The sequence below is a fragment of the Columba livia genome, chromosome 3, assembly GCF_036013475.1.
Source record: "Columba livia isolate bColLiv1 breed racing homer chromosome 3, bColLiv1.pat.W.v2, whole genome shotgun sequence".
NCBI classification, from domain to species: Eukaryota; Metazoa; Chordata; class Aves; order Columbiformes; family Columbidae; genus Columba; species Columba livia.
Genome location: NC_088604.1, coordinates 27,658,854 through 27,686,009, shown reverse-complemented (window position 1 = coordinate 27,686,009; position 27,156 = coordinate 27,658,854). Strand labels below are relative to the sequence as shown.

Sequence of the window (27,156 nt, the reverse complement as noted above, 5' to 3'; positions counted from 1 at the left end):
CCTTGTATACATTTACATGAGCTAATTTGGATTGTGCCAAAATGGAATTAATAAAATTAAATAGAAATTGATTGTGTGGCAAGGCTGGAACAGAATCTTTATTCCTGAAGTTTGTCCTAAACATTGTTCTATTTTAATAATTTTAATATATAGTGGGTTTTATTTTTGATGCAAAAATGGGATTGAAATTGCAGTTGCAACTACAAGGAAACTGATCTGATTGGCTGTGTACAGTCACTTTAACCAAGTAAGGATTCGTAGTAATTAGATAAACATAATAGAATTGCTGATGATACAAGCTACAACAAAGAGTTAAGAAAGAAGCTGCTTGAAAGGGGAAACATACTCAATATGTTTTTAACTGGTACATTTTTTTCCATCTTGCATTTTCCAGAAGTACAGGGAATTCAGGGTTCCTCAGTTATAAGAAACCATTTTGTATAGAATGGGAAAATATTTATAGCTCCTAATAAAAAAAATATTTCTGCTTAGTGCTTGATTTACAGTATTTGTTTTCAGATACGCTGTACTAAATTTTGCTCGCAGACACTGGCACATTGATTACCTGTAGCCTTCAGGTCAATGGGAGCTGTGCTCTGCTCATAAAGAATTGAGAAATTACAGTAAAATATATTTGATGGGGTTCATTTAAGATACACATACTTGTTTCTATACATATGGGTCTACTGAAAATGGCATTTAAAAAATTCATTTTAGTATAAAACAAAAAATATTGATTAGCTCTGAAAGCTGTCATTTAGCAGTTTACGTCAGAGCGCTTTAAATCTATTTACATGAAAACAAGGAGAAACTGAGTACGTTGAACATTTAATTAATTTCTTTCAATGACCTCTATTTTTCTCCAAATATACAGTCCACTCAGATAGTGCAAATTAAGAGTAATTGTGATAGTGAAACGATATTTTTGTCATGTTTCTTAAGACTTGCCATGTATCCTGTACTGTAAACATCTCTGAGTCATGTTCTTTTTGACTCATTGCTCATCTTCTCTATATCCTATAATTTTATATAAACCAATTTGATTGCTTCAATGTTAGTAATAACCAGTTCTTCATCACATTGTAACTACTTCTCAAAAATAATTATTAAGGAGTTTGCCAGCTACCTCATGCCTACGGGTTACCATTGCCCCAAAACTTTATAAAGATAAAATAAATATTAAAATAAATCTATTTTACCAGTAAACCTTACATTTTCGCTTCTTTATCATGGTGAATTTTGTCATATCATAAATGAAAAGTAAAAATATGGAACTTTAATGAACGTTACTACTTGAAAAGGCTAGTTCCCAGATATATTTGTTTTGGTTTACCTATTAATTCTTTGTCTACATGGCAAGGCTATAAACTGCTATATTTGAAAATCATATTTACAAGAGATGGATAATAACCTTTTTTTTTTAGATTAATTCTTATAAAGTATATATCAGAACAACTAATCATTGAATTTTTAGTAAATCAGTAAGAAAAAACAGGGAGAAACCCCTTCTTCAGTCTCCTTGTTTTTTCCATCTGAAGCAGAGCAATAAGGATGTGAGAGTTGTATAAGAATCTGAGTGTTGAGCAATAATTCTGTGACACAGTTACATCCATATTAGTTACATTACATTGTTTATTATTCAGAAAAATATGCTAATTCTGAAAACAAATAGGGAAGTGGGATTAGGTCTAATTATATATGAAGAAATGCAAGGAATCCATTTATTTGTCACATTTTATCTCCATGAAATGAAAAATACACATTGAAATGTCTTACTGAATAGTGGCAGGAAACATCCTGCCGTAGATGGCTGTAATTCATTTGTCAGGGCTGGTAATTTTTTTAAATGAAGAATGTAATTTATCTATTTGCCGTCACTGTTGCAAAATTCTGTCTTTGCATATCAACAAAATCTTGCAGACACAACTCCAGTAGACTGTCAAAGAGTTGCATCTTTAGAGATTAATATTTGGATCAAAGCATACACCAAATACATATTTTTTTACTGTATCTGTTTAAGACCATTATATTTGGACTAAAATAGATTTCCGTATATATGCCTAAAGTCAAATATTGCATAAAAACGTAATTACTTTTGCAGTAAAATACAATATGAAGGAAATGTTTTTACTTTTCTTGTTTCTAATGAGTTTTGCACAGTAACATTTGGTGACCATACACCTGATGAAAACAGAATGTGACTTAAATTAAAGGGAGGGTAATACTTCCTTCAATACAACACAGTGATTTTCTCTGACTATTGCAAACTCTTGCAAAATATTGTAATGTAGTTTTTTTGTCCGAATTGCCCAGTCCTACTATGGCCTATCTAAAATCAGGTGTCCATAACTGTAAACAGTCTTCAAGGTGGTGTGATACTATCAATTTATAATTTATAATGCTATTCTCTGATTTTTCCTTTACTCCTTCCCTAATAATTTGTAATATAGCACATACAATTTGCTTTTTTTACTACTACTGTGCACTGAGTTATCTGTTATTTTTCCTAAAATAATTGCTGAAAAGTTAGAATCAGCACATCATTTATAAAGGTGGGATGTTTTTCAATGTATTTTACGCTTATTTACATTGAATTTCAGCTGTCACTTTATCACCAAGTATCATCACATGCAGCTCTGTATAGCCAGTCCTGCCTTCAGAGCCCTGACTTACCTTAGCATCATCAATACAGTTTGTCTTCTTGCCATTCACTCTTTTTTCCAGCTCAAGTCTCTCACTGGACCCCTTCAGGATTCGACTCATGACTTTCTATAGCGTCAATACTGACCACTTACTCCATATTTTTCCTATCCTTTAAACAATTTTTTTTAATCTATGAGAGGGCCTTCCTTCTAATCCCATATCAGCCTGGTTTTCTGAAGAGCCTTTGTTAAAGGACCTTGTGAAATAAATGTCTTTTGGAAATCAGGTGTATGTTGTCAGCTTACTGTCTTTCCCATGTTTGTTCTTTGGAGAACACTGATAGATTGCTGGGAAATTATTTCCCTTTGAAAGAGCCATGTCAGCTCTTCACCTCTCTAATGTATTTATTTTCTGTTCACTTATTTAGTTTATTCAGATTTTTAGTAATTTAATTAGAAATTCTTATAAATTTTTTTCTTGCACTACCTTCCTCTCAACCACATGTCACAGTTTCCTCCATTATGAACCCAGTTTGAGAAAAGCAGACATAGACACCAGCCACCCAGCTGGGTCAGGACATGTAAATGAGCTTCAAAGGCTGAACCATCTTCCTAGATACCAAGGTAATTACTTTGGGAGTCTCCTACTCTTAAGACATTCAAAACCCGCCTGGACACGTTCCTGTGTAGCCTCATCTAAGTGTTCCTGCTCCGGCAGGGGGATTGGACTAGATGATCTATCGAGGTCCCTTCCAATCCCTGACATCCTGTGATTCTGTGAATTCTGTCACTTCAGCCCTTCCAGGAGAACACTCCTGGCTCCTTTGAACAGCTGGAGCTAGGGACATACTGGCTTGACAAGGTGAATGGAAAATATTCACTGACCTTAGTTTCCATTGATTGACATGTTTAATACATATTTTGCAAACGCGTTCATCCGTCTTGAAGACCATAGATGCGCTGAAGCAGGGTAATTATTATACAATGGAATAAATGTGGAGTTAAAACTGGGTAGTTATTAAATATACCACAGGTATTTCATAATCTTGTGTTATAGGATAATTCAATATTATTTTAAGTGAGAATCAAATCCTAGCTTGGGGTGTGGGAATAAGAAAAAAGGTGCAAGTGAAACAAATTAGCAGGTCATTTCATATTTTACCAAGTAGGCACACGCCAGCCACAGTTTTGTTCACAGTTGCTGTATTGCAGTGGAAAGACTCCCTTCCTGGATACTGTTGATATTACCACCTGCGTTATTCAAAGGCACTTGGGCCCTCCAGCTCATGCTTGCCAGCTCATTTGTCACATACAATATGGCCTGTTCTTCTTTCAAGGTGTTGCCCTGGAAGTACTTTCTTTCTGTCTTACATTGACTAAGTCTCAAGCACAGTGTGCTGATTGCAAAGGGTTGCCATCAGCAAAGCATTGCAATTCAGTCTCAGGTTTTTAGATGTTTTTGCCAATCAAATGTTATAAAACTATAATTTCTAGTTTTGTGGTGAAACTGAGTAGGTATTCCAAATGGCAGTTAGTGAGTACTATGAGCTATCAGCGTGGCAAATTATAAACATTGACAAATACTGATAATGGGAAAAAAAAAATCACATTCCCTGTATGCGTATTTAACACAGTGACTGATTCTTCACAGTTGGCAAGTCTGTTACATTTATATCAAATTGCAGAGTGATTATATATGTTAAGCTTGATGTTATAATCAGCAGTGCACAATGAAATGTAAATTCAAGGATCAGCTTTCATTGGTTACTACTACTGCAATTAGCCCTGTGTACTGTGGAGGAGGAGGCTCTGTGGACCCTTGGGTTTGCATGCCATAGAGGAAGGCAGGGTAGTTCTGCTGTGAAGAATGGGGGGGATCTTTATATACGCAACAGGAGAATGGGGGCAGTCTTTATATACATGGTATGTTTGCTGTGGAAACCAATTGAAAGCAATCTATGGCAGGTGTTGGGTTAACACTCGTTATTTTCCTTCCATAGGCTCATCACAGTGAGCAAAACCAAGAGTCTGTTCAGTTGGTGTGCAGTCTGCTCTTGGAACAGAGTGCTGCAGTCTGTGGCTTTTGAGAATAAGCTCATGAGCAGTGGCAATATATCCAACAGTGTTTATTCCACGTTGTCTGATTTTGTATTCTGTCGGACAAGTAGAGGACAGTGTATGTTGTCTTAAATTTGTACAATTTTCACTTGAAGCGTAGTTGGCATTTAAGTGTGAATCAGATGGATGCCCTCCCTGAACGCCTTGGGAACAGAATTCAGCACAAATTCGGGTATTCGAGTTAACACAGTATTACTTAACTGTTTTCACCTTGTCAATGTTGTTCTGGAATGCCTTGCTCCTGTTAAAATTTTATATTGCATTAACACTTCAGATCAGCCAAGTCCTCATTAAAATATCTCAAAAGATACTCAGTTTTCGCCTCTAAGAATAGAAAAAGGAAAAGGTAATGAGCTCTAAGGAAGAAAGATTGTGTTTTCATGCATTTGTCCTTAGTAATAAAGAAAAAAAAAAAATAGGTATAGAAAATATAGGGAGAAGAGGGGGAAAGAACCAGAATTTTGTAAAATGGTTTTGGGTGCTTTCACAGGCTGATTTAATTTCCATAGAGCTATGTGGATTTGTATATGTCAATCCATTTCAAGTAATGCTTTGCTTTGATTGTGAACATGACTTGAGAATAAAATGAATATTTTTATAGTGCTCAGTATATGTAAATTGATTTATTAATGCTGCTGTAAGTATAATTAATAATGAAAGGCAAAATCAAGTTCACTTACAGAGTTTTAAATTAGATTAACATAAAACATTTGTGATTTAATATCATGCTGTCTACAAAATTAGATACTATATGCATATATGTTAAATCGGTGTTGTGTCTGAATTAACTGTTGTTATTGTTTCCTTGACTCAAAAGAAATTAGAGTTTCATGCTATGTTTTTACTAGTCCAGTATCACTATCATACATGGGAAAGATACATTAGTTTTATGGTTGCGTATTCAATCCTAACTTATCCTTGTTGTTGTTGACTTAGAACTTAATTTTGCAAATATGGCATCTGGCAAAGAGAAATCTTTCACCTAATTTCAAATCTTATTCAGCTCAGTAAGAGCGAGAGGATGTGCTTGGAAATCCCACTGTACTACAACTCCTTTAGGTCTTCTTTCTACTTTCCAAACTCTTCAAGTTAGAAAAACGTTGGTAGGTTGCTGCCAGTTTGCAAAGAGCAGATGGTGTTTATTACTGTGACCAATAAATTTTGTATCTGTGGGAGTAATAAGCCCAATTAGCCAAATGTTGATTGTTCTTTTAAGTGTTGTAGTCTTAGTACCTATTTCCATACCTGTGCATATGCTCAATATAAACTTATTTAATTGTGCACTTTGAAAAAAGCTTAGTGATGCACTTCTGCAGTGTGGATTTTTAGCATTCATAGAAATACAATTTTAAATAACGTCCTTCAAATGAGCCAGTCTTAGATACACAGTTCCAAGAACTCCTTATTATTTACCTTGTCTTTTATTTGTTTCTATATAGTAAAAGTTGACTACTTCAGCCTTGCCTAGGATCAATGTTAAAAGACAGGTGGCGTTTTGTCCTAAAGAGGGTCCTTGCCCTTTATTCCGTGGCATATAACTTAAATACAAGGTTGAAATCCTTGTTAGCTGAGCAAACTCTGCAGTTTTTTAAAATAAAGCTTTTCATTAAAGGGCAGTCAGGCCTCAAGGAACATCCTGACTGTTCGTGGACCTGAACTGGGACAGGTTCACTCACAGCTCCAACCTCCCCAACCTGGGCAAAACCGCCTAAGAACCATTGCTGCCTGCCCTCAGCCTCCCTCGCTGCCCAGCTGGGCTGGGCACACAGGGATAAGCTTAGGAAAAAGCAGTGCATTCCAAGTTGCAGAAGAATTATAAGAGAGGCAAAAAAAAAAAAAAAAAACAAACAGAAAATGGGACATTAGGATCCTCTTTCCCATTTCTGAGTTGAGAAAGCAGGCTCTGGAGTGGCCCCCCTGTCAAGCAGAACCTGGTCCTGCTCAATTTACCTTGAATAATACCTACTTTTCATAACCGAGCCCAGTGATTGTAATGGCAATAAGTTCTACAGTCACTCTCTGACCATCCAAATAAGCAATAGTAGCCACATACATTCAACAAGACCTGTTTGATTTTTTAATACACTTGACAACTCTCCAGGGTCAAGATCGTGTCTATGCAGCGCCTTGATGATGAGTCTCTCTGGATATCTCTGCAATTAAAATAATAAAACCCTTAAACTTCTTAATTGCAGATTTAATATAGATCCACAACTTTAATTGGTTCCTTGGCTTTTCCTCCATTACCTTGTGTCAGAGTTAAAACCAGAATAACACAAAATAAAATGTTTGGGTGTCTGACAGATTAGGGGATTATAATAAATTGCACTGTTACTGCATGTATTAGAGAAGTAGCTGTTCAATTTTTTCTGAGTTAAGAAAGTTTAACTGAGTAAGATACAACAGACACAAAACTTTTTTTCTTAATCAGAAAATATATTTTAGTTGTAAGGCTCATTGAAACTGCTTTATTTAAATTCCACAACTTTTTACCAAATTCTGACAGAAAACTTCTAAAAATGAAAAGTGAGGGATATTTTTGCTATCTCAATGTGGACTTCTATCTGGAAGGTGTTTTTTCTGGAGCTGCTGACCATCTGTTTCATGGAGTTATGCCAAAAATGTATTTTCATTGTAGATTTAAATGTTTGCTATGAGCTAGTAAGTAGCCATACAAATATTGTAGCATCTTCTTCAAGGACACAGTAAATATGAACTCTCAGCAGTTTTAAAGATTAAAAAATGTGTAATTTTTTTTTTTTTTTATTTCTTGGGTAAATCTTCTAGTCACAGTAGCTTTAATGGTTCTTTGTTAACTTGGATTTAATTTATTCTTGAGGTAATTCTGTTGATTTAAACTAGAAGTTAATTTAGCGTAGAGTTTTCAGGAATCCTTATTTTCCCTTTGAGCATTTAATTTTGAGTCCATTTTTCTCGCCACAGCCTGGCATCAGGTTGTTTTCAAAGCATAATGAAGAGATGAGGCCCAGAGAGCTCTGTGGGAAAGCACAGCCTCCTCCTTTGCTTCTGGGACCACTGCAGTGAAGTGCCAGTGGTGCAATACTTTAAGAAAGCCTTAGCACATGTCCTTTTGAGTGGATGTCCAGAGCCTCTCTGAAAGAGCACGTTAATTTTCTGCTTCTGTTTGCTTTCTCCTGACATGTTGTATTGGTTTTGTATGGTAAGGCCTGGTAGCAGGAGGGGCTACAGGGGTAACTTCTGTGAGAAGCTGCTGGAAGCTTCCCCATGTCCAATAGAGGCAATGCCAGCTGGCTCCAAGATGGAGCTGCTAATGGTCAAGGCCAAGCCCATCAGTCATGGTGGTAGTGCCTTTGGGACAACATAGTTAAGAAGGGAAAAAAAAACAAAACAAACAACTGCAGAGTCTGAAGAGTCTGCAGACACCAAGGTCAGTGCAGAAGGAGGGCAGAAGCTTTTCCAGGAGCTGGAGCAGAGATTCCCCTTCAGCTCGTGTTGCAGACCATGGTGAGGCCGGCTGTCCCCCTGCAGCCCATGGAGGACCCCACACCAGAGCAGGTGGATGCCCGAAGGAGGCTGTGACCACATGGGAAGCCCCCACTGGAGCAGGGTCCTGGCAGGACCTGTGGCCCTGGTGAGAGAGGAGCCCAGGCTGGAGCAGGTTTTCTGGCAGGACTTGTGACCCCATGGGGGACCCAGGCTGGAGCAGTGTGTTCCCAAGGGACTGCAGCCTGTGAAAGGGACCCATGCTGGAGCAGTTTGTGAAGAACTGCAGCCCATGGGAAGAACTCATGATGGAGAAGATCATGAAGGACTGTCTCCTGTGGGAGGGACCCCAGGCTGGAGCAGGGAACAGTGTGAGGAGTCCTCCTGTGAGGAGGAGGGAGCTACAGAGACAACATGTGATGAGCTGACCTCAGACCCCATTCACTGTCACACTGCACTGCTGGAGGGAAGGAGGTAGAGAATTTGGGAGTAGAGTTTAGCCCAAGAAGAAGGGAAGGTTAGGGGGAATGTGTTTTAATATTTAGTTTTTGTTTTCTCATCACCCTACTGTGATTTTATTGATAATAAATTTGATTAATTTTCCCCAAGTTGAGTCTGTTTTGCCTGTGATGCTAATTGGTGAGTGATCTCTCTTTCATTATATTTTCTTTCCCCTGTGCAGCTGAGGAGGGGGGTGATAGAGCAGCTTTGGTGGGCACCTGGTGTCCAGCCAGAGTCAGCCCACCACACACACCTTGCTGAAGCAGGGCCCTACAAAGTTCAGTCCTACCAAATAAGTTTCACAGAAATTCTGCTCCAGAAACTGCAAACATCACATCACTGTAATAAAAAATAATATCCTTATTTGGAATATTAAGTTCATTTTGGAAAAACAAACAAACAAAACAACAGAAAAACGTACTAGATATTGAAGACATATTGGAGTAATCAGCTACATACAGAGGGAGTTAAACTTGAACTCTGCAGTATCTGCCGAGCTAGAGAATGGGAAGGGATGGGATGGGGATGGAATAGAATAGAATAGAGTAGAATAGAATAGAATAGAATAGAATAGAATAGAATAGAATAGAATAGAATAGAATAGAATAGAATAGAATAGAATAGAATAGAATAGAATGAGTAGAATAGAATAGTTCCAGTTAGAAGGGACCTACAGCGATCATCTAGTTCCACTGCCTGGCCATTTCAGGACTGACAAAAAGTTAAAGTATATTGTTACAGGCATTGTCATGCTTAGAAAGTGTTGAGAAAAATAAAATTTGTCTTCGTAATCATCCAGTACTACCTTAAGACCTTAAGATGGAGGGAGTCTCTTGTGCATATCAAAAGATACCCTTAAAATAACTGCTATTCTAAAGTTAATGAACTATCAGAAGTCCTAGAATAGGACCAGAAGAAACTTTAAGCAGGTCTGAATCAGTAAGGTTTTTTTCAGGGGTGAATAATATCTATGTCTCCTCCCCTTCTCTTTACCACAGGACTGAATTTTGAAGGATTTTTTTTTTTTTTTCCCATGAATAAGGAAAGATTTTTTGTGAGGATTAGTAGCTCAGAAAATAGGAAGACATTTTGTTAGCCCACAAAGGAGCTGATAGCAATGGTGAACAGAACATACTAAGAAATAACAAGCCCATGGTATTTCTCTTTTGCTGTTTCTAGAGGAAATTAATTTATTTTCCCATTTCAAGGCTTCGTGCTGCTTTGTCTTACAGCTGGAAACATTTATCTGTCCCATTCCTTATTTATCTAGGTTTTGTTATTGTTCTGAACACTGTCTGTGTATAAAACAGAAACAGTCACTGACACAAACATGTTTTCTGAATGGCAAGAATATTCCTTGTTTCTACTTGTAAAACCCAATTAAAATAGAATTTATAAAATACATGTTACAGTTCTAGTAGGGATATTTGAGCTACATCAAACAGGGAAACAAAGACTCTTCTGAATGTAACATTCTGTTAATCATTGTATTTAGTTTGAGTCTTAAATGTTAATGCTGTAAACTATATATTAGATTATATTTTTTATATGTATTATATGCTGTCCTAAGACAGCCAAAATCCTTACTAATATTTAATTAAGTTTTTCTGATATTGAAAGAACCACAGGTTGGAGCTTTGTGTCGCAGTATCACAGCAAATTATGATTCTTTGCTTAATTGGTTACCAGCATTCTCTCCCTGGGTGCAGAGTGGAAAAGGGGAGAAAGATAGGTGTAGTTTTGAATAGGAGAGGTTTTATGGGGAGCATTTGGAGCGGCTATATGGTAGAATAACTTTTGGTGTACTTCTGATGGTGCCACGTGGCTGGGCGGGCAGGATGGTGTCTGAGTGTGTGTGACAGTTCTCAGCCTGAGGCTGCCGCTGGCTTCGGGGAACACCCTGCCAGACACCCCTGCCAGACACCCCTCGTCACCCCTCCGAACCTCGCAGCCTGTGTCCCAGCTCCTGGGAGTGTCACAGTGAGCCCTGACATGCGTGAGCAGAGCAGCAGTGCCAGCCCACTGGTGTGATGGGTCTCACAAGAGAATTGACCATTGTATGGCTGTCCGCTTCTCCAAAGGACAGTTTATCACATGTGGAAAATAAAGTGAGTCCTGTGCATACAACCAAGGTGAGGACCAATGTTTTATTACAATTCTCAGCATTAAGAAATGAGGTAGTGATGAAAGTCAACACCTTCTATCTGCTCAGCTCCATTAGCCCCATTTGCAGCTGTCAGGCTGGGCTCCTCCCCACTGAGAGAATTTGTGCTGCTCACTGAAACCTTCTCTTACTTGTCTGCTGGGTTTACCTACATGTGAACATAAAGGATTTAATTTTTCATAAGTTATTGAGTCAAAGTTACTGTACCAGTACTTTCAGACTCTTGAGAGCCTTGTGGTTATGGGCTGGTGCTGAGGGTAGGCAGTGGCCCTGGACTGACGCTGGGGAGACTGAGCACGATGGTTGAATGTCCGATATAGTGCACTGGCTTTTCTGCAACTTCAGACAAAACCAAATTAAGAGCAATTCAGTTATTCAGTTGTAAGTAACTGCTTGCTTCCTGATAGGTGTTTTTGAGAAGGTGGATGAAATGTGTCTGTCTGCTACATAATCAATATAATTAAAATCCCCAGCCCCTTATTTCCTGTGAAGTGATTAAAATCCACTTAGTACATAGTCTATGCTGGCCATACCATTCCTTTGGAGCAATATATCAAAGTAATTATTAGACAGTTTATGAAGTGCTTAAATATAAATGGTCAGCATAAATCTTCATAGAGTGTATTTTAATAGTTTTATTCCATTCAGAGAACAAATGGAGTCAAACCTTGGCTGGCCTTTCCATAGTCTCCTCCAAACTTACATAGCAATATAGCTCTTACAGCTTTTGAGGGGCGGCTTTTCTTAAAATTAAGAGACACTGAAAGGCTGCAGCAGTAGATAGTTTTTCTCTGACTGGTGATGTATAAGTGACACAAAAGATTGTATGTTGTAACTTGTGAACAGCTATTCTGCAGGTGAGGTGGTCCCTGCAGAAGAATGAAAGCTCTGCTATTTACTCTGCCATCTCTAATAAACTTTCACGTACATTAGGTGTATAATTTTTGAAAACTTATTTCGACCGATAGATTAAGTCCAAAGTGTAGTATTATAGTCTCAGTTCAGTCCTTGCCATTCTTTCCTCACTATTTGGTTGATTTTATTATGAAATGTAATAATCAATTTGAAGCCAACAACTTCTAAGCCAACAGTTTCAAGACAGAGGATTGTTGATGCCATGATTGGGCATCATCTCTAAATCCTGCCCCAAAATGGAATAGGATTTACTGAAGAGATGATAACTTTCATTAAATCAAAAGATAGAGTTGGAAAAAAACCACAAGCATGCAAGCTTGAAATTTGTGGTTTTTGAGCCTCACAACTTGCTGGGTTTTTCTTTAACATTACCACTTAGTGCTTCTCCATGTACCTGTTATCTTGCTGAAATCAGTTATGTTGGTTTAGGTGGCAGTAGATTTCACCTTACATTTTTCCTGTGATTACATATAATTTTCTTTGATGGTTTAAGCAACATTTGAAGGAAGTTATAAATTATTTATAATTAAGACACTGAACTGAAAGCCAGCTTGGGTTCTGGGGTATCTGCCCTCCATCTGAGTTTGGTTGTTATTAACATGGCTGATGCACTTGCGTTGTTAAATTCTCGCTGGCTTAAGTGAAAACAAGGATAGTTTCCCATTTTTACCACTTTTAAATAGGAAGGTAATGCAAAACAAGGTGTGTTATAACATCTTTTTAGACATTCAGATGTATTTTTGACAGCAGCATATTCTTGATTGCTATTTCTTATTCTCATGTTCTTTAAAATAAAAACAAGGCAGCGCTGATACAATTACACACCTTTTTTCTTTTGTTGAATGCCAGGCCAGAGTACTGTCTGTTCAGACTTTAACACTATTCAGAAACATCCTAAGCAGGTACTGATGGTTCCCAGTCAGTTTCGGAAGACAGCATGTCATAGAGTTTTAAAAAAATTTTGGAAAGCATAAAAAATAATAAATTGAAGAGATTATTGATTACAGAATAAACAAATTACTGTTATTTAATAGACTCCCCCTTTTTGCTAGGTTGTGTCAGAATAACATTCACACCTCATTTATTTAGTGTTGTCCTCTGATTTGCATGTAGATATCTCTCCTCTTCATACAGAAGAAAAACAACATTATATGTGTCACATGAACTGTGCAGTATTTAAGCATATTATCAGGTTGGTGAAAAAGTAATTGCGATTTTGGACCATGAATTTTAAATCATTATAACTAGGCTCAAACACATCTTTATTACTCAAAATAGGAACCATCACGATCAACAGATTTTTTGTCATGCATCAGAATTCGATGAACTCTTGGAAAGCATTTTCTGCATTCTGCTGGTTGTGGAAGCGTTTTCCGTGCAAAAAAAAAGTTGTCAAGACGCTTGAAGAAGTGGCAGTCAGTTGGTGAGATGTCAGGTGAATATGGCAGATGAGGCAAAACTTTGTAGCCCAATTTGTTCCACTTTTGAAGTGTTGCTTGTGTGACATGTTGTTGGGCATTGTTATGGAGAAGTACTGGGTCTCTTCCGTTGACCAGTGCCAGCTGCAGGTGTTGCAGGTTTTGGTGCATCTCATCAATTTGCTGAGCAGACTTCTCAGTTTAGTTTCTCAGTTACGTGTAGTTTCTTCGGGATTCAGAAAGCTGCAGTGGATCAGACCAGCAGCAGATGACCACCAAACAGTGACCGTGACCTTTTTTTTGGTGCAAGTTTGGCTTTGGGAAGTGCTTTGGAGGTTGTTCTTGGTTCAACCACCAAGCCAGTCATTGCTGATTGTCATATAAAATCCACTTTTTGTCACATGTCACAATCCAGTTGAGTAGTGGTTCGTCGTTTTTGTGTAGAATAAGAGAAGATGACACTTCAAAAAGACCATTTTTTGGATTTTCAGTCAGCTCATGAGGCACCCACTTATTGAGCTTTTTCACCTTTCCAATTTGTTTCAAATGCCGAACAACCATCGAATGGTCAATGTTGAGTTCTTTGGCAACTTCTCATGTAGCTGTAAGAGAATCAGCTTCCATGATTGCTCTCAGTTGGTCATTGTGAACTTCTCATGGCTGGCCACTACGCTCCTCATCTTCAAGGCTCTCATCTGTTCCACACGACTTCTTGAGCCACCACTGTACTGTACATTCATTAGCAGTTCATGGGCCAAATGTGTTGCTGATGTTGCGAGTTGTCTCCGCTGCTTTATGACTCATTTTGAACTCAAATAAGAAAATCACTCAAATTTGCTTTTTGTCTTGAATATCATTTTGATAGTCTAAAATAAATATAAAATAAACAGCAAGTAATAAGTCAGTAGCAAAAATATAAAGCATGAAAAGCGCATTAAAACATAGCCACATTTATTTAAGGATGTATTCCAATGTCAAATGGCAAATTTCAACAATGCAAAACACGTAATTCCTTTTGCATCAACCTAATAGTAACATGTCAAAAAAAGCCCAGCACTCTTTAAAATCCTCTCAGAAAATAGCCTTGAATATCTACAGTGATCTATTTGTTTGTGATTTGTTCCATTGCTAGCAAAACAGATATTTGAAGCCAATAAACAAAACAACACTAAAATCAATGTGTAGACCATCAATTCCTAAAAATTCATCTAAAGCTGTAGCATTGCAGAATATATTGCTTTGCCAATAAAGCTGGTTAGCTCAGTAAAGAATGTATGCATTCTCTGGGTTTCACCTATACTGTCTGATAAGCAAAGATCTTGTTCAGCTGTTAGCTAAACCTAAGCAATCACTGACCATTTTTTGTCCCAGAGAGGAGCCTCCTGGGGTTCAAATACACTATGAATGTTTTTGCTGCCTTTTGCACTGGATGAGAGGATACTTCAGTTCTCCGAACTTGTTTCCAAAAGAATTAGGCTCAGAACTAATAATGACTATTATTTTTTAAAGGAAACAAAACTTTTTTAAGCAGCTTGTTTGAAAAGATTTATTACTTTATTTTTTTTTTTTTTAAAGCACCTCTTGATCTAAAATACTTTTTTAATTTTCTTTCTAGTTCAATTTTGTTGGGAAATTGCTTGGACCAAGAGGAAACTCCTTGAAGAGGTTACAAGAAGAAACAGGTGCAAAAATGTCCATCCTGGGAAAAGGATCCATGAGGGATAAAGCAAAGGTACTATCTCTGAATTCTGGTTGCAATTAGTGTCGATACATTTGTGCATTAGCTGTTACATTTGGATTGCCTGTATGCTTATTAATGACTCAATTAATAGACTTATAATAGATTCTGAATCCAAGGCCTGCTTGTTTTTTTCAAGTTACATCAATTGCTTAAGTACAATTTTTCTCTTGCTATGCAAAGCTTACTTCCCATATAATTGTAGACCACCACAATCACTACAGTACCACTGTCGTTTAAGTAATTAACCTAAAAGAGAAACCATCTTGAAGTTAATTTGTTCTGAGAGAAGTCTGTTTCTCCTGAAAAAGTACGACTTGTATAGATTACTGCTGCATTATTTGCTGACATAAATAGGTTTTGGCTTTCGTTTGTCATTTTAGAGACAAGACTTTGAAAAGATTGATTCAGGCCCTAATTGTGAAAGAGATAATGAAGTTGACATTTTGTTTAAATGCGTGTAAAAATGCACTGTAGATAAAAGAAAAATATTGTGTTTGGAATCACTTCCTGGTTGATGCACCTAAGGTACTTATTTGTAAGGCAGGGTACCTTCATGTGTATCTGATCCAAAGAACAAGTGCTGATTGCATTGTGGCATCTTACTTTACAGTCTGTAGAACATCAGTATTATGGTCAACACAGAAATGAAGGCTGCTAATCTCACTGAACTGTATATTGCCTTCAGTAATGCTGTGCCTTGTTCTGCTTTCCTGTCTGTCACCTCTATCATTCGTCTCAGTAGCTTAAATAATGAAAGAAGTAATATGCCAGAATAAAGGAAAGAGTAGTCAGGATTTTATGGTTGGTATTATTCAGTTTTGGTAATGCATATCAGCAGTCATACTTGCATTATGAGGTCTCCAATTACAATATCGAAGAAGAAGAAGCCATAAAACAGACAAATTAGGCACACAGAATGTATTTTTTTTTTCAGAGATTTCTTTATGACATTGGGCATATTGACACTTGAATTATCTATTTAGCATTGTATTTTATGATAATAAATGTTGAATACACTGAAGATTTTATTTCTAGATATTGACAAGTAAAATATTTTATCACCTTTGGCTCTACTTCTGGAATGATAAAAAATGCCTCCCTGGATGAATGAATGGTTGTGCTTCTGAGTACCAGTAATTTGCATCAGTATTGCATCTGACAGCTCCATTCTCAGCCACCCACTCAGCTTATTGTTGCTAAGAGCAGCAATTGCCCAGACAGGGGAGAATGAAGGGCTTGTCACCAGCTAAAGATGTTTAAACACACACACAAAAGTCCTCTGATTTGGAGATCAATCACTCTTCTTATCATATTGTTTAAATTTCATTGGATCGCAACGAATAGTGCCAGAATGACAGCTATTATGTTCACTCATATGTCAGCAGAAACAAAATTTAGGGTATTTTTTTCCTCTTTATAGATTATTTAGTCCTTGAGCGTAATCTGAAGTATGAACTTATGGAAACTCATTCATATGACAATGGTGTAAAAAATGAAGTTCTAGAGCAAAATTGCATTAAATATGGCAGCGATGAAAATAACTTCTGTAGAGAAGGCCTCGTAAGTGACTGTTATCTTAATCCAATTTAGACATTACTGACTCAAAAGAAAACAATATCTCTGTGCAATTACAGTGAGAAAGAGGAATTATCTGTTCTGTGTACATAATTTCTACCAGTTCCTAGCAAAAGAGTCTGAGAATGATCATGGGATGGGTAATAGTTCCAATTAGCATTTCAGAGAGGATATTCTAGCTTGAGATACTGGTAAAACTTAAAGAAAATATATTTGACTGTGAGCATAAATAATAGCGTGAATGCCTATATTGCTAAAGTACATACAACTTGCTCTGGTTAAAACAATTTTCTTGACATAAAATAAGCCCCCTAGTCTCATTTACACAGGATTATTTTACTGATTTAAATACCAGTTACTGAAGTCTGGAGGCTCGTTGTAGTTATTTTGTACTATACAAGAAATCAGTTTAAGTGCATTGGTGAATGAGTCTTCCTTCTGGAGAAATTTTCAAGAAAAATCTATGTTATTTCTCTCCATAAAGTAGAATTTGCATAGAGCTGTCTGTATTATGCCATGAACCATAATAATTCCTAGGCAGACTGCAAGCACATGTGCTTTTCCCTCCAGTCCAGTGCAGCTGGATGCTGAGCTGCATCAGACCAGCAGAAATAGAATTTCTGCTGCAAAGTACTAAATAGGTTTATGCCATAAGTCCTTAGGTACTTAGTGTTTGAAAAGAACTGATCCACTGATTTGGGGTTTTTTAGCACCAAAATGACAGTAGGCAAATGCTTGGCTCTAGAATGAATGATTGTGGCCAAGCTCTCTAATTTTGGGCATATGGAGGGGCAGTTTCCAGTTGTGGGAAGTAGACTTTGTTAAGGTAGGTGTATCTACTTTTCAGAATTTCCATATCTTTAGAAAAGCCATCTGTGGGTAGATTTCAGAGACTGGAGAATTTGGACTCTTCCCTTCCAGAGCCTCAGGAACGTTGTTAAGAGTGACTTCAGATTTTTTGAGTATGCACTGTACCTACAGTGTGGGAACAGGATAGATCAATTTGAAAAGGCAATGAAACTTACTTAAAATGAGTATTATGAACTGCAATTGTGCACTAAATACCACAGAGCTTAAATATGTGTCACAGAAAGCCATGTGATACCTAAGTGTAACTGCAGCAGTTTTGCAGGACGTTATTTGGGATATAAAGAAAACTTACGATTCTTCCAGAGCAGTGTGGCTAATGTGAGTACTTAAAGCTCTGTGCTTAAGCTAATGCTTATGGTTTAGCAGAAGTTTAGTTTTCTGTAACAGGAGAAAGATCCTACAGTACTCTGACAGAGAAACAAGCACCGTCATGGAACATGGAGAGTCCACTAGAAATAGCAGAAGGTGATGCTGGCTTTTGGATACTTCTTCCTTTTGATTTGGCATGCAAAACTGTAGTTAAAATTTGAAATATTTATTGTCTGAAAAACTCCTATTTATTTTTTAATCGTAGAGGAAGTGTTGTTCAAAATGTTGAGCATAGCCATGGCCACTGAGAATTGTGCCCACCATAAGAGCACAGCCAATTTTCAGTGAGCTCTTAGAACCAGTTGAGCTCTCACTATCTTGTTGGCTTACATGCTTCCACTAAAGATTGTCATTCCTGTAGTAATATCATATTATAAATATGCAAATACGTTCTTCAGAACAGGTATGGGTGAGTTTAGGCATAGTCATGTTGAGTTGCTTTGGTTTTGATTCTTTTCCATTTGTTTTTCTTCTTTTTCCAAACAGCATGGGAGGCAATTGTAGAGGTAAACAAGCAAACTGAAGTGACAGGGGAAATCTCATTACCAGTGGAATGAATTGGTTGCTTTCATACACAAATGCAAACCTTGTCCTTTTGAACCATGCTATGAATGCTTTTCACTGTGCCATTAAAAAAAAATGAATGTATGCAGTGAGCTGGAATTGCTTTTTTTGACATAAACTATAGCAGCAAGAGCATGGATTCTCTTTAAAAGAAGTAGAAAAATTTGTAGCAATGTTTCTTAAACACTTCTATTTCTTTAACTAGTTACCTGCCAGAATTCTGTAGGAGAGAGCACAGTCTTGGGGCTTATGCCATTTCTCCATACTCCCTGGTTTTGATTATTTATATGAGTGGTATTTTTAAGTTCAGATTAATTGTACACCAGCGTGCAATAAACATGCACTAGCGAGTATACATAACCTGGTCTTTGTGTTTTGTGGAACTTCAGAACATCATCTGTAGAAAGCAAAATGGCAATGATTTCATGCAGATGGGAATGAAAGGAAAATTTTTGTAGGAAAACCAAGAACTTTTAGAGCCAGAGAGAAAATAACTCCGCTGGTTTCATTACAGCTGCTTTTAAGGGCTGCGTGACCTGACTGCAGATTGCTGGAGCTTGGGGAGACTGTGTGGGAAGAGTCAAAAACATACTCTTCCCATTCCACGTTTCTCTAAGAACCCGCTGCTGACTGGATGGAAAACGCTGATCAGAGGGACGCTGCTCTGAGGTGGGACCTCATCCGTAATAACAGGAGTGAGAGCAGTTCGACAGCGTTAATCACAGTCCAGCCATGGTGCTGAGCTGCAACTTGACTTCAGCTCTTTTTATTCTGTTTTTATCAGTTTAACTGTACCAGGGTAGATGAGGCTGTATATGGTGGAATGACTACACAGAAGCAGTAATTAATTAGTATGGATATGGATAGGGCTGGTAAAAGAGGGCAAATGAATGCCATGATCCCAGATTAATAACTGAAATGGTGAACAAGGCATAGGAAAAGCAAAAACATGTTGAGAAAGGGAAGAGGACTGCCTTGAAAAAAAATAAAGTGGCAGGGATAAATCTTTTGGCAAAGAAAATTTTCTACTTTGTACAGAATTTTACCTTTTTTATTTCCCATTAACTTTGTGGTGGGAACATTCAAATGAAAGGATGGTGGAAATTCTCCAGTGAACACAGAATTATGTAGAAAAGAGGCATGTGGAGGCTCCAAAATTCTGAAACAAAAAAAAGGATTGTAAGAGAAATCTTGAAAATGTGTAAGTGTTGTAGTTGACCTTTTTTCAGGGTAAAATGTGCTTTTTTTTAAAGAACATTTTTGTTTCAAAAATAACATAAGTGAATATGTTTGGAAGAGCTGAATAACCCAAGAAGAATAAAATGTTTTGATTTTGCTTTTATAACATTTTGAGTGTTATCCAAAGGAAGATTTTTGATTGCATTTTATTCTATTAAACAATATGAAAAATTGCTTTTTTTTTCTTAAAAACTCTTTGTTCATCACGTGCAATACACTAAACTGTTTAAGCTGAAGAGGATCATATTATCTTTGCAGAAGTCACAGACACTCCAACCCTCCTTATGAACCAGTCTTTACTTACATAAAGCAGAATTTGGAAAATTATTGCCTGATAACAAGGCTATATTAGGTATAGACATATTAGATAAAAGAAAGCTAAACCATCAATTACTACAGTAGCACATTGGCTGTCAGCCACACATGAAGGAAATGTAAGTCACAGTGCTTGAGTTACATCTCCTGAATACTGAATGTAGAATCGCCACCCCAATTTAAATTCTTACTTTTTGCTTAGAGTAAATCCTGTCAACACCAATTCCCATTTTGCACGCTTTCTGAATGAAATTTCAAAAGGCACTAGAAAGTTAAAAGACAAAAATATCACCTAGTGGTTCATTGCAGCAGATTTTACACTGGTGCCACTCCACCACTCCACTCGTGCTGGTGAGGTTGCTCGCTCTGGCTTATGGCTATGGTAGTGAAGCCCAGTGTGTCGTCATGAGGTTTCAACTCTTCAAGTTGGAGATACAAATTTGCAAATTTCAATGAAAAGTCTATTTTAGTTATTTAAAACAGAACTTGTAGGTTTACTTCCAGCCTGCTGGGAATTTAGAGGTGGAGTTCATGCAAAATCACTGAAATGTTTGTTTCGTAGGAAAGATGTTTCTGTTTCCTTTATCACCTTTAGCCGTAAAATCTCTAACAAAAAGATAGAGCAACATGTGGCATGTGGCATTGTGTTTAGAAAACTGGCTCACATCCAGAAGCTTCAATGGCGAGATTTAATTCACTAATTGTTGATCACCCATTTAAACCTTTTCTGTTAGGAATTCCTTTGCTGTATGTAGAAGTATTACTGACTTTGTGTTTTTATCTCTGTAGCTATGGTACCTCACAGTTTACAAACATTTTATCCCACAAAGGCTGAAAGGAAAATTCACTAAAAGAGAAACTGGTCTTCTTTTTAATAAAACCGTGACAGCACCACATTCCTGGCAGATGGGACCATCTCTTGTTTGGTAGTTTTTGCAGCTTCCACTGGCTACCTCTGGCTGAGGTGGGAATAAACTCAAAAATATGAGGCCATAAAGCCAAGACACAGTTAACTGGCCCTACTGGGATAGATGCTTCCCTTCCTGATGGTCCTGTCTGCATGACTAATCAATGAGATGCCTTCTGATAGGTAGTTTCTCAACTATCAGAAAGCTCATCTATATTAATAGGCATCTCCTTAATATAATTGATCAGTAACACTGGATTTGGAACCTGGCTAGAAAAATGAGCTGACTGTTATCCTTCAATTTACACAGTTTCAAAGGTTCTGCAATACAATAACCCCAGGCTGTTTCAGTTTGTCCTATAAAATTCTGGGAAAGTCCATTTGTTTTTGTTTCTGTTAAGTTTCTTGGTTTCGTTGCAGCACAGATTTTTCCTCCTGAAGGTGGTTTGTCATATTTATGTTGAAGATATCAGATGTTTAATCTGACTCTCTGAGTTTTAGAAACCATTTAAGTGCAGACCCCATTTTGCTGCAGAGAAAACAGTGTTTTCCCTGCTCCGTATTGGGTTAAGAACAGGTCTCCTTTGTTTTGGCTGGATGGCTCAACCACATTGACCTTGCTTTGAGGAGCAAGCTGGAGGAAAGCTTCTTAAAAGCTTTTTATGTGGATATATATGTATAGAGGCAGTAAAAGATACATGTGTGTGATACATAGCTATAATTCGTGGTTGAGCCTGTGATTCTATATTAGCCAGTTCCACCTGATGTCTTCTACATATTGACTAGGGTTGTCCATCTTTTATCAAAAATGTGAAATTCCCTTGCTCTTTCATGTTCAGCTCTTCTGTCTTCAAAAGATGCATAATTACTTTCAAGGTTTCAAGACTGTTTTGTAACCCAATTCTAAACGTGTCTACAGATTTGAAGGAAATTCCTGGTAGATGACACCACTTCCATTTTAAAATGATATAGCTAAAGTAGCATTGCTCTCAGATTATCACCAAATTATTCAACAGTGTTGCTTTCACTTTGGTATAAAACTTACTGTCTTCTCAAGACATACGTGAATTAGCCTCTAGATCATTCCATGTCGTGAATGTGGATGACGTGCCACCTTTTTTACATTCTGAGTTTCCTGCAGCAGGTGAAAAAGAAGCATCAATACCAAACCACCCTTTATACCAGAGAAAGATACCAGTATCATTCTAGGTCCTGAACCCCCCACAGATTGCTATTCCCTGCCTGTGTACGAGGCACTGTGGCTGCTTGTCTCTGCCACAGTGAGTTCTGCCTTGCTTGAGTCTCCCAAGTTCTAGAAAAAAACTAGAGATGTGGCTCATGGCTTATGCTGCCTGTCAGCTCTGACTGGATTTCATGACCTAGATCTGAAGATCGGGCAGTGGGTCCACCTATTGACTTCTGCAGTTGGGTTCCAGTTCTTCTCTGGATCTTCTGGTTGGTCATTGTAGGAGTACATGAATCTGACTTTGTTGTCCTATTAGAGAAGTCATTTATGTCTCTCAGGAAGCAACCTGTTCCTACTCTCAGGCTTTTTACATGTTTCTTATGAAAAAAGGTATTGCAATATTACAGCTGGAGTCCAAGTTACTGCAGTTTATTTTAATATAATCAGATACTTACCTATGTCCCGTCCTGAAAAGGGACACAGGTCACAAGGTAGCTGTTGTTCCTCAGTACTGGAACCTGTTTTCACTGCTGCAAGCTCTGTCCTACCATCAGAGTCAAGAATTACCCATCAGGAATTGCTGGGTCACAGAAGCACCATATTTATCTTCTGACCATCTCTCAGCCAGTCGCTCCCTGAGGCACCAGTAACAAAAAGATGATGGTGAATATTGCTATGCTGGCGTTTCACTTAGTGTATATTCCCCAGGAGAGAAAATCCTAAATTGAACAAATAAAAAAACCAGAACTTTATGGCCTTTTTGTCTCTCAGAGACAAATTTTGGACTATAAATTCTGGGCTGTAAAGATTGGAAACAGTCTGCCTCATTGATTCTATAATTTACTCACCAGTGATTTCTTAGAAAAAGCTATAAATACCAAGCATTTTGTGCAAGCTTGTGTGCTTATTAAAGGAAACTGAACTGAAGCCTCTGACCTTGTTGGTATGCTGGTTTTTTTAATGAAATTATGTGTTATTGTATAGCAAAGACTTGTGTTTCTGCATGCACATGGAAAATTGGAACACAGGTTTTTATTTTAAATTGGAAAGATGGCAGAAAAATTGAGATTACCGTATCTTCCTGTCCTTGAGCTATATCAATTACTGATGAAAAATTAAATTTCATAGGTTGGTTGCATTCAAAGGTAGGTTAAAACAATCAGGAAAATGGAACACTCATTTAAGTTTTTAATATGTTTGTAATTTAAAGAAAATTTGAAAATTGTTGGGATTATCTCCTTGGACTCCTAAGGAAATCTATAAGATCTCCTCTAATAGTCTCAGTATCCCAGAAGTGCAGTTATTGTACTACTGAAGCCAGTGGCAGTTTTGCTAATGACCAGTGAGAGGAATAAATCACTCTTAGTATTTTGCTGAGTGAGCGAATGAAATTCAAATGCAATCTCCAAATATTTCTCTGTTAATTATTAGCCTAAAGTCCTGGTCTAGAGAGTGAGACGTTAGAATGGTTGCAGAGATTCAACCAGATATATCACTTTAGGTATTTCCTGCTGACTTGATTCATGGAGTGATATGATACTTCTATGTAATTAGTGATGGCATTTTCAAAATGGAATAACCAAGAGACCAATTTAACTCTGTGTTAAAAATTTCATACTCTAAGGCTGATAGTTTAGAAAATTACATTGTCTCACAAAAGAATTGTATCAGACTTCGAACAGATGCTGAAAAATTCCTGGTTTATTAATGATGCAACACAGTGGTGATATTAAATGTCTTAATCATTTCCCTCATATCCAATGTTAAAACAGACTTACGTATTTCTTAGCTCTAGCAGGATATTTGTAAGACTTCTACTGCTGTTTTCAAAAAGGTGGGACATATTCTTCCCTGTGGCCATGCGGCCAACTGGGAGAACCCCTCCTCTCACCCATTGCACCTGCAAACACGAGCAACATCATCAGTGTGAGTGTTGGCACCCATGTCGGTGCGCTTGGAGCAGGCAATGAGTTTTCTTAAAAAAATAAGCTTTCAAAGAACAAAAGCGGCACATTGATGTGTCAGAGAGAGGAAGATAAGAAAAAAAAAAAAAAAGAGACAAGGAAATTTTAAGTAAATGAACTCAATGGCTTACCGCAATTCGTGGGACTGTAGAGCTTTTCGCACTGGTGTTTTTTCCCATCTATACTTTTTCAGAACAGTGATATGTATTCCAAAGTATTTTATTTATCTACACGTGGCTTCATAAAGACCGGGTCTGATCATGCTGAGTTTTATGATTTTTGTTCTTACTGTTTTACATATAGATAAATGCAAAAAGAACTGCTTTGAATTATTTGCAGCAATTATATTAAATCTCAGTTTTCTGTGCATAATGTTATCTCTACTCTTGAGGATCATGATAAATACTTTTAATATACTTTAATGAGCTACTGTTACAAGAAATTTTGCATTACCACAATAGAGGCAGCATTACAGTAAATTAAATTACAGTGCACACAATTAAATAGAATAATGAAAAAATCAGACTTGGAGCAACAACTCTTTGCAGTCCTCTGAAATTCAATTCCACAACAAACACGATAGGAGAAGATGGTGAGTGGAATTTAGATACCTAAGACAGATATTATTTTGTTTGTAATATCTCCATCAGGGATTAATGTTCTCTTATTCAGAGACACTGATTAGTCTCTGGTTTATTTTTCTGATTACTATTGTAATGTAGCATTCCTTTTTCATTTATCTACGCAACATCAATAAAACTTTAGAGCTATAACTTCATCGTGGTACAGTTGTTATGCAATCTGCAATAATTTGCGTCTTCTGAATGACAGCTTTAAGGAAATCTGCACTGATCTAACTTGAGCTTATAGCCATATATTGCCAAAAAAACAGCCTCCTTCTTTTCATCTTCCCTGAGAAAGTGAAATATTAATTTTACATACAACTCCTTTCCAACAGCTCCTTTCGAAGAACACTTAAGCATGAAATACATTTCTCTCTTATCAAACATAGCTAAAGTGAGGTATGTGTGCAGCTCTGGACAGTCATTACTTTGAATATGCAATGAAATCAGAAGGCATGATATTAACTTTGCAAATGGTGTTATTGATATTTTTTCCTTATTTTTCTTATTTCTTTTATTTTTTTGAGATGAACTCAATCCAATATGGAGCTGTCATTTGCAGTCAAGAGGAATATAAATTTTGTATCTAGTTCCCATCACTGTGTGGCTCTGTCTTGCTTTCCTAGATTCCCAGGTTCCCCACAATAAAGGATAACAGTTCTTGTCCATCTACTTTAGAGGTGTCTACAGAGAATTAACAAATTGATAATTATAAATCTCTTCGCAAACAGTGCGTGTTATTGCACTAAATTCACAGTTTTCTGAGTTCAGATGAGTGAGCTTTTATCCCTACGGAATACATCATGCTCCTAAGGACACCTGTGGTTGTGCTCAAGGCTTTCAAGTTCTTTTACCTTTCTTGTAGTGGCATGATATTTTACCTGTTTATGAAGTCAGATATTCTGTCGGTTTAAATCAGATCAACTCCATTTATAATCCAAAAAAGGAATGAATTTTCATTTTTACACAGTTTGAGTAGCAGTTAACATTTAAAATATTTACACAAAGACGTACTTTGATTCCCATCTTCTGTCATCTTTTGCCTTCCACGCTATCTGAGAAGTTTCTTTGAAACCAAGTCTTTAGAAGTGACCTTGGAACTTAACACTAAACCTTGATCTCATAAAATGTGTTTAGAAGATGTAGGAACATGGTTGGGATTTTTTTAGCTTATGGATGTGCAAATGTTTTGCTGAATTTAGGCCTTACAGACAAGTCCTCCCTTCCTGTGCTGACAGCCTCCTGCTGTGAAAGTCAATGGCTGCATGTTGTGTGTTTGGTGCTCCAGCGGATGAATGATTTAGGGATATTTATAAACTTTGAAAAATTCACTTGAGTCACTTATTGAAGTGGAAGAAAAAAACAAAAACAAAGCCTTCTCTGTTTTTCTGTCCAGCTACGGGTCCCACTTCATCTCTTGTTATATTAAAGAAGTCTGTTACCAAATGCTTTTTATCTGGCACAAGAGGGAAAGAAAATAGATGTTTCCTTTGTATTATGTTGTTAATCCTTCTCCAGAGGTCCATTTATAGGGTAGGGAAATACAGGGAATGGCCAGCAAGCCTTACTTCCTTAATTAAAAACATAATTAACCACACATATAACTCTCTCAACTCTAGTGTAACATTGTTATTATACTGAGCCACTGGGTATTAAGAGATTTGATCCCTATGTATACATGTAAATCCAAAAATAATGTTTCACGTTTCTTTAAATGGATGTAGCAAATGTGTACTCCTTAATAGTTTGACAATAAATTATTAATTCTCTTTTACTGTTTCAAGGCCAAACTATTGGTGTCAACTGTTGCAAACAGCATTAATGTTTTAGTTTGTTCTTTCAAAGATTTAGCTCCAACTGCTAAAACACGCTACACAGAAATGAATCTCACGCAATAAGATATAGGAAGTTTTTTTCAAACCAGTTTTAAGTAGGAGGCTCAGGCATGTTCCTAAAAAGTCAATGGTAAAAATTATGTGATATTGAAGCTCTGAATCAAAAAATATATAGTTTTTTTTTTTTGTCCCCTTGATGACCCAGACCCCAGATAATTTGTAATGATGATCATACAAGTTTCTATCTTTAATAGTTCCTTTACTAGAAATAGTTACCTTTAGTTCTGTCTGTTTTCTGCCATCTTCTCTTTCCTCTTTCTTATTACATGAGCAGAGCAATGTGCTGAATCTGTAGATTTGCTTTCTCCTCCCATGGTGCAGGTAGCTATCACAGGGAAAAAAATGGTGTCTCACACTGCTGGCTCTGTGCTAGCTGGATTATATGCAGTCTTTCATTAATAATGCAGATGGATAACACTTATTATGTACACCAAATATTTTTGGAGGAGAAATTTCTTATCATTAATTTTCCATTATTCCAGTTTTGAGTGGTCTGCTTGTCCCGCAGCTGTAGCCCAGCACTACTGCACAAAAAGATGGATAAACTCTCACTTGTGAACTCTTTCTTCTCAATATCACAGAACGTACATGGGGAGAAAGATTCCTCCTTTAGCTCTTTAATGCAAGTTACTCTGTAGGCCCTCTGTACAGCAAATGTCAGCCACCTCTTACAGGGCAGTCTGTT

General features: G+C 37.2%; 1 protein-coding gene across 13 annotated transcripts in view; it reads left to right on the top strand.

The window, feature by feature from the left end:
- The window catches only part of KHDRBS2 (KH RNA binding domain containing, signal transduction associated 2), a 351,333-nt gene that overhangs the window by 103,098 nt on the left and 221,079 nt on the right, over positions 1 to 27,156 (top strand). For all 13 annotated transcript variants that reach the window (XR_010471176.1, XR_010471171.1, XR_010471174.1 and 10 more), the window contains exon 3: positions 14,839 to 14,955. Coding sequence is in view for 4 of the 13 variants with exons in the window: in XM_065056195.1 (XP_064912267.1) it covers positions 14,839 to 14,955 (117 nt within the window). In the remaining 9 variants the exon portion in view is untranslated. The remainder of the gene's footprint in view (positions 1 to 14,838; positions 14,956 to 27,156) is intronic.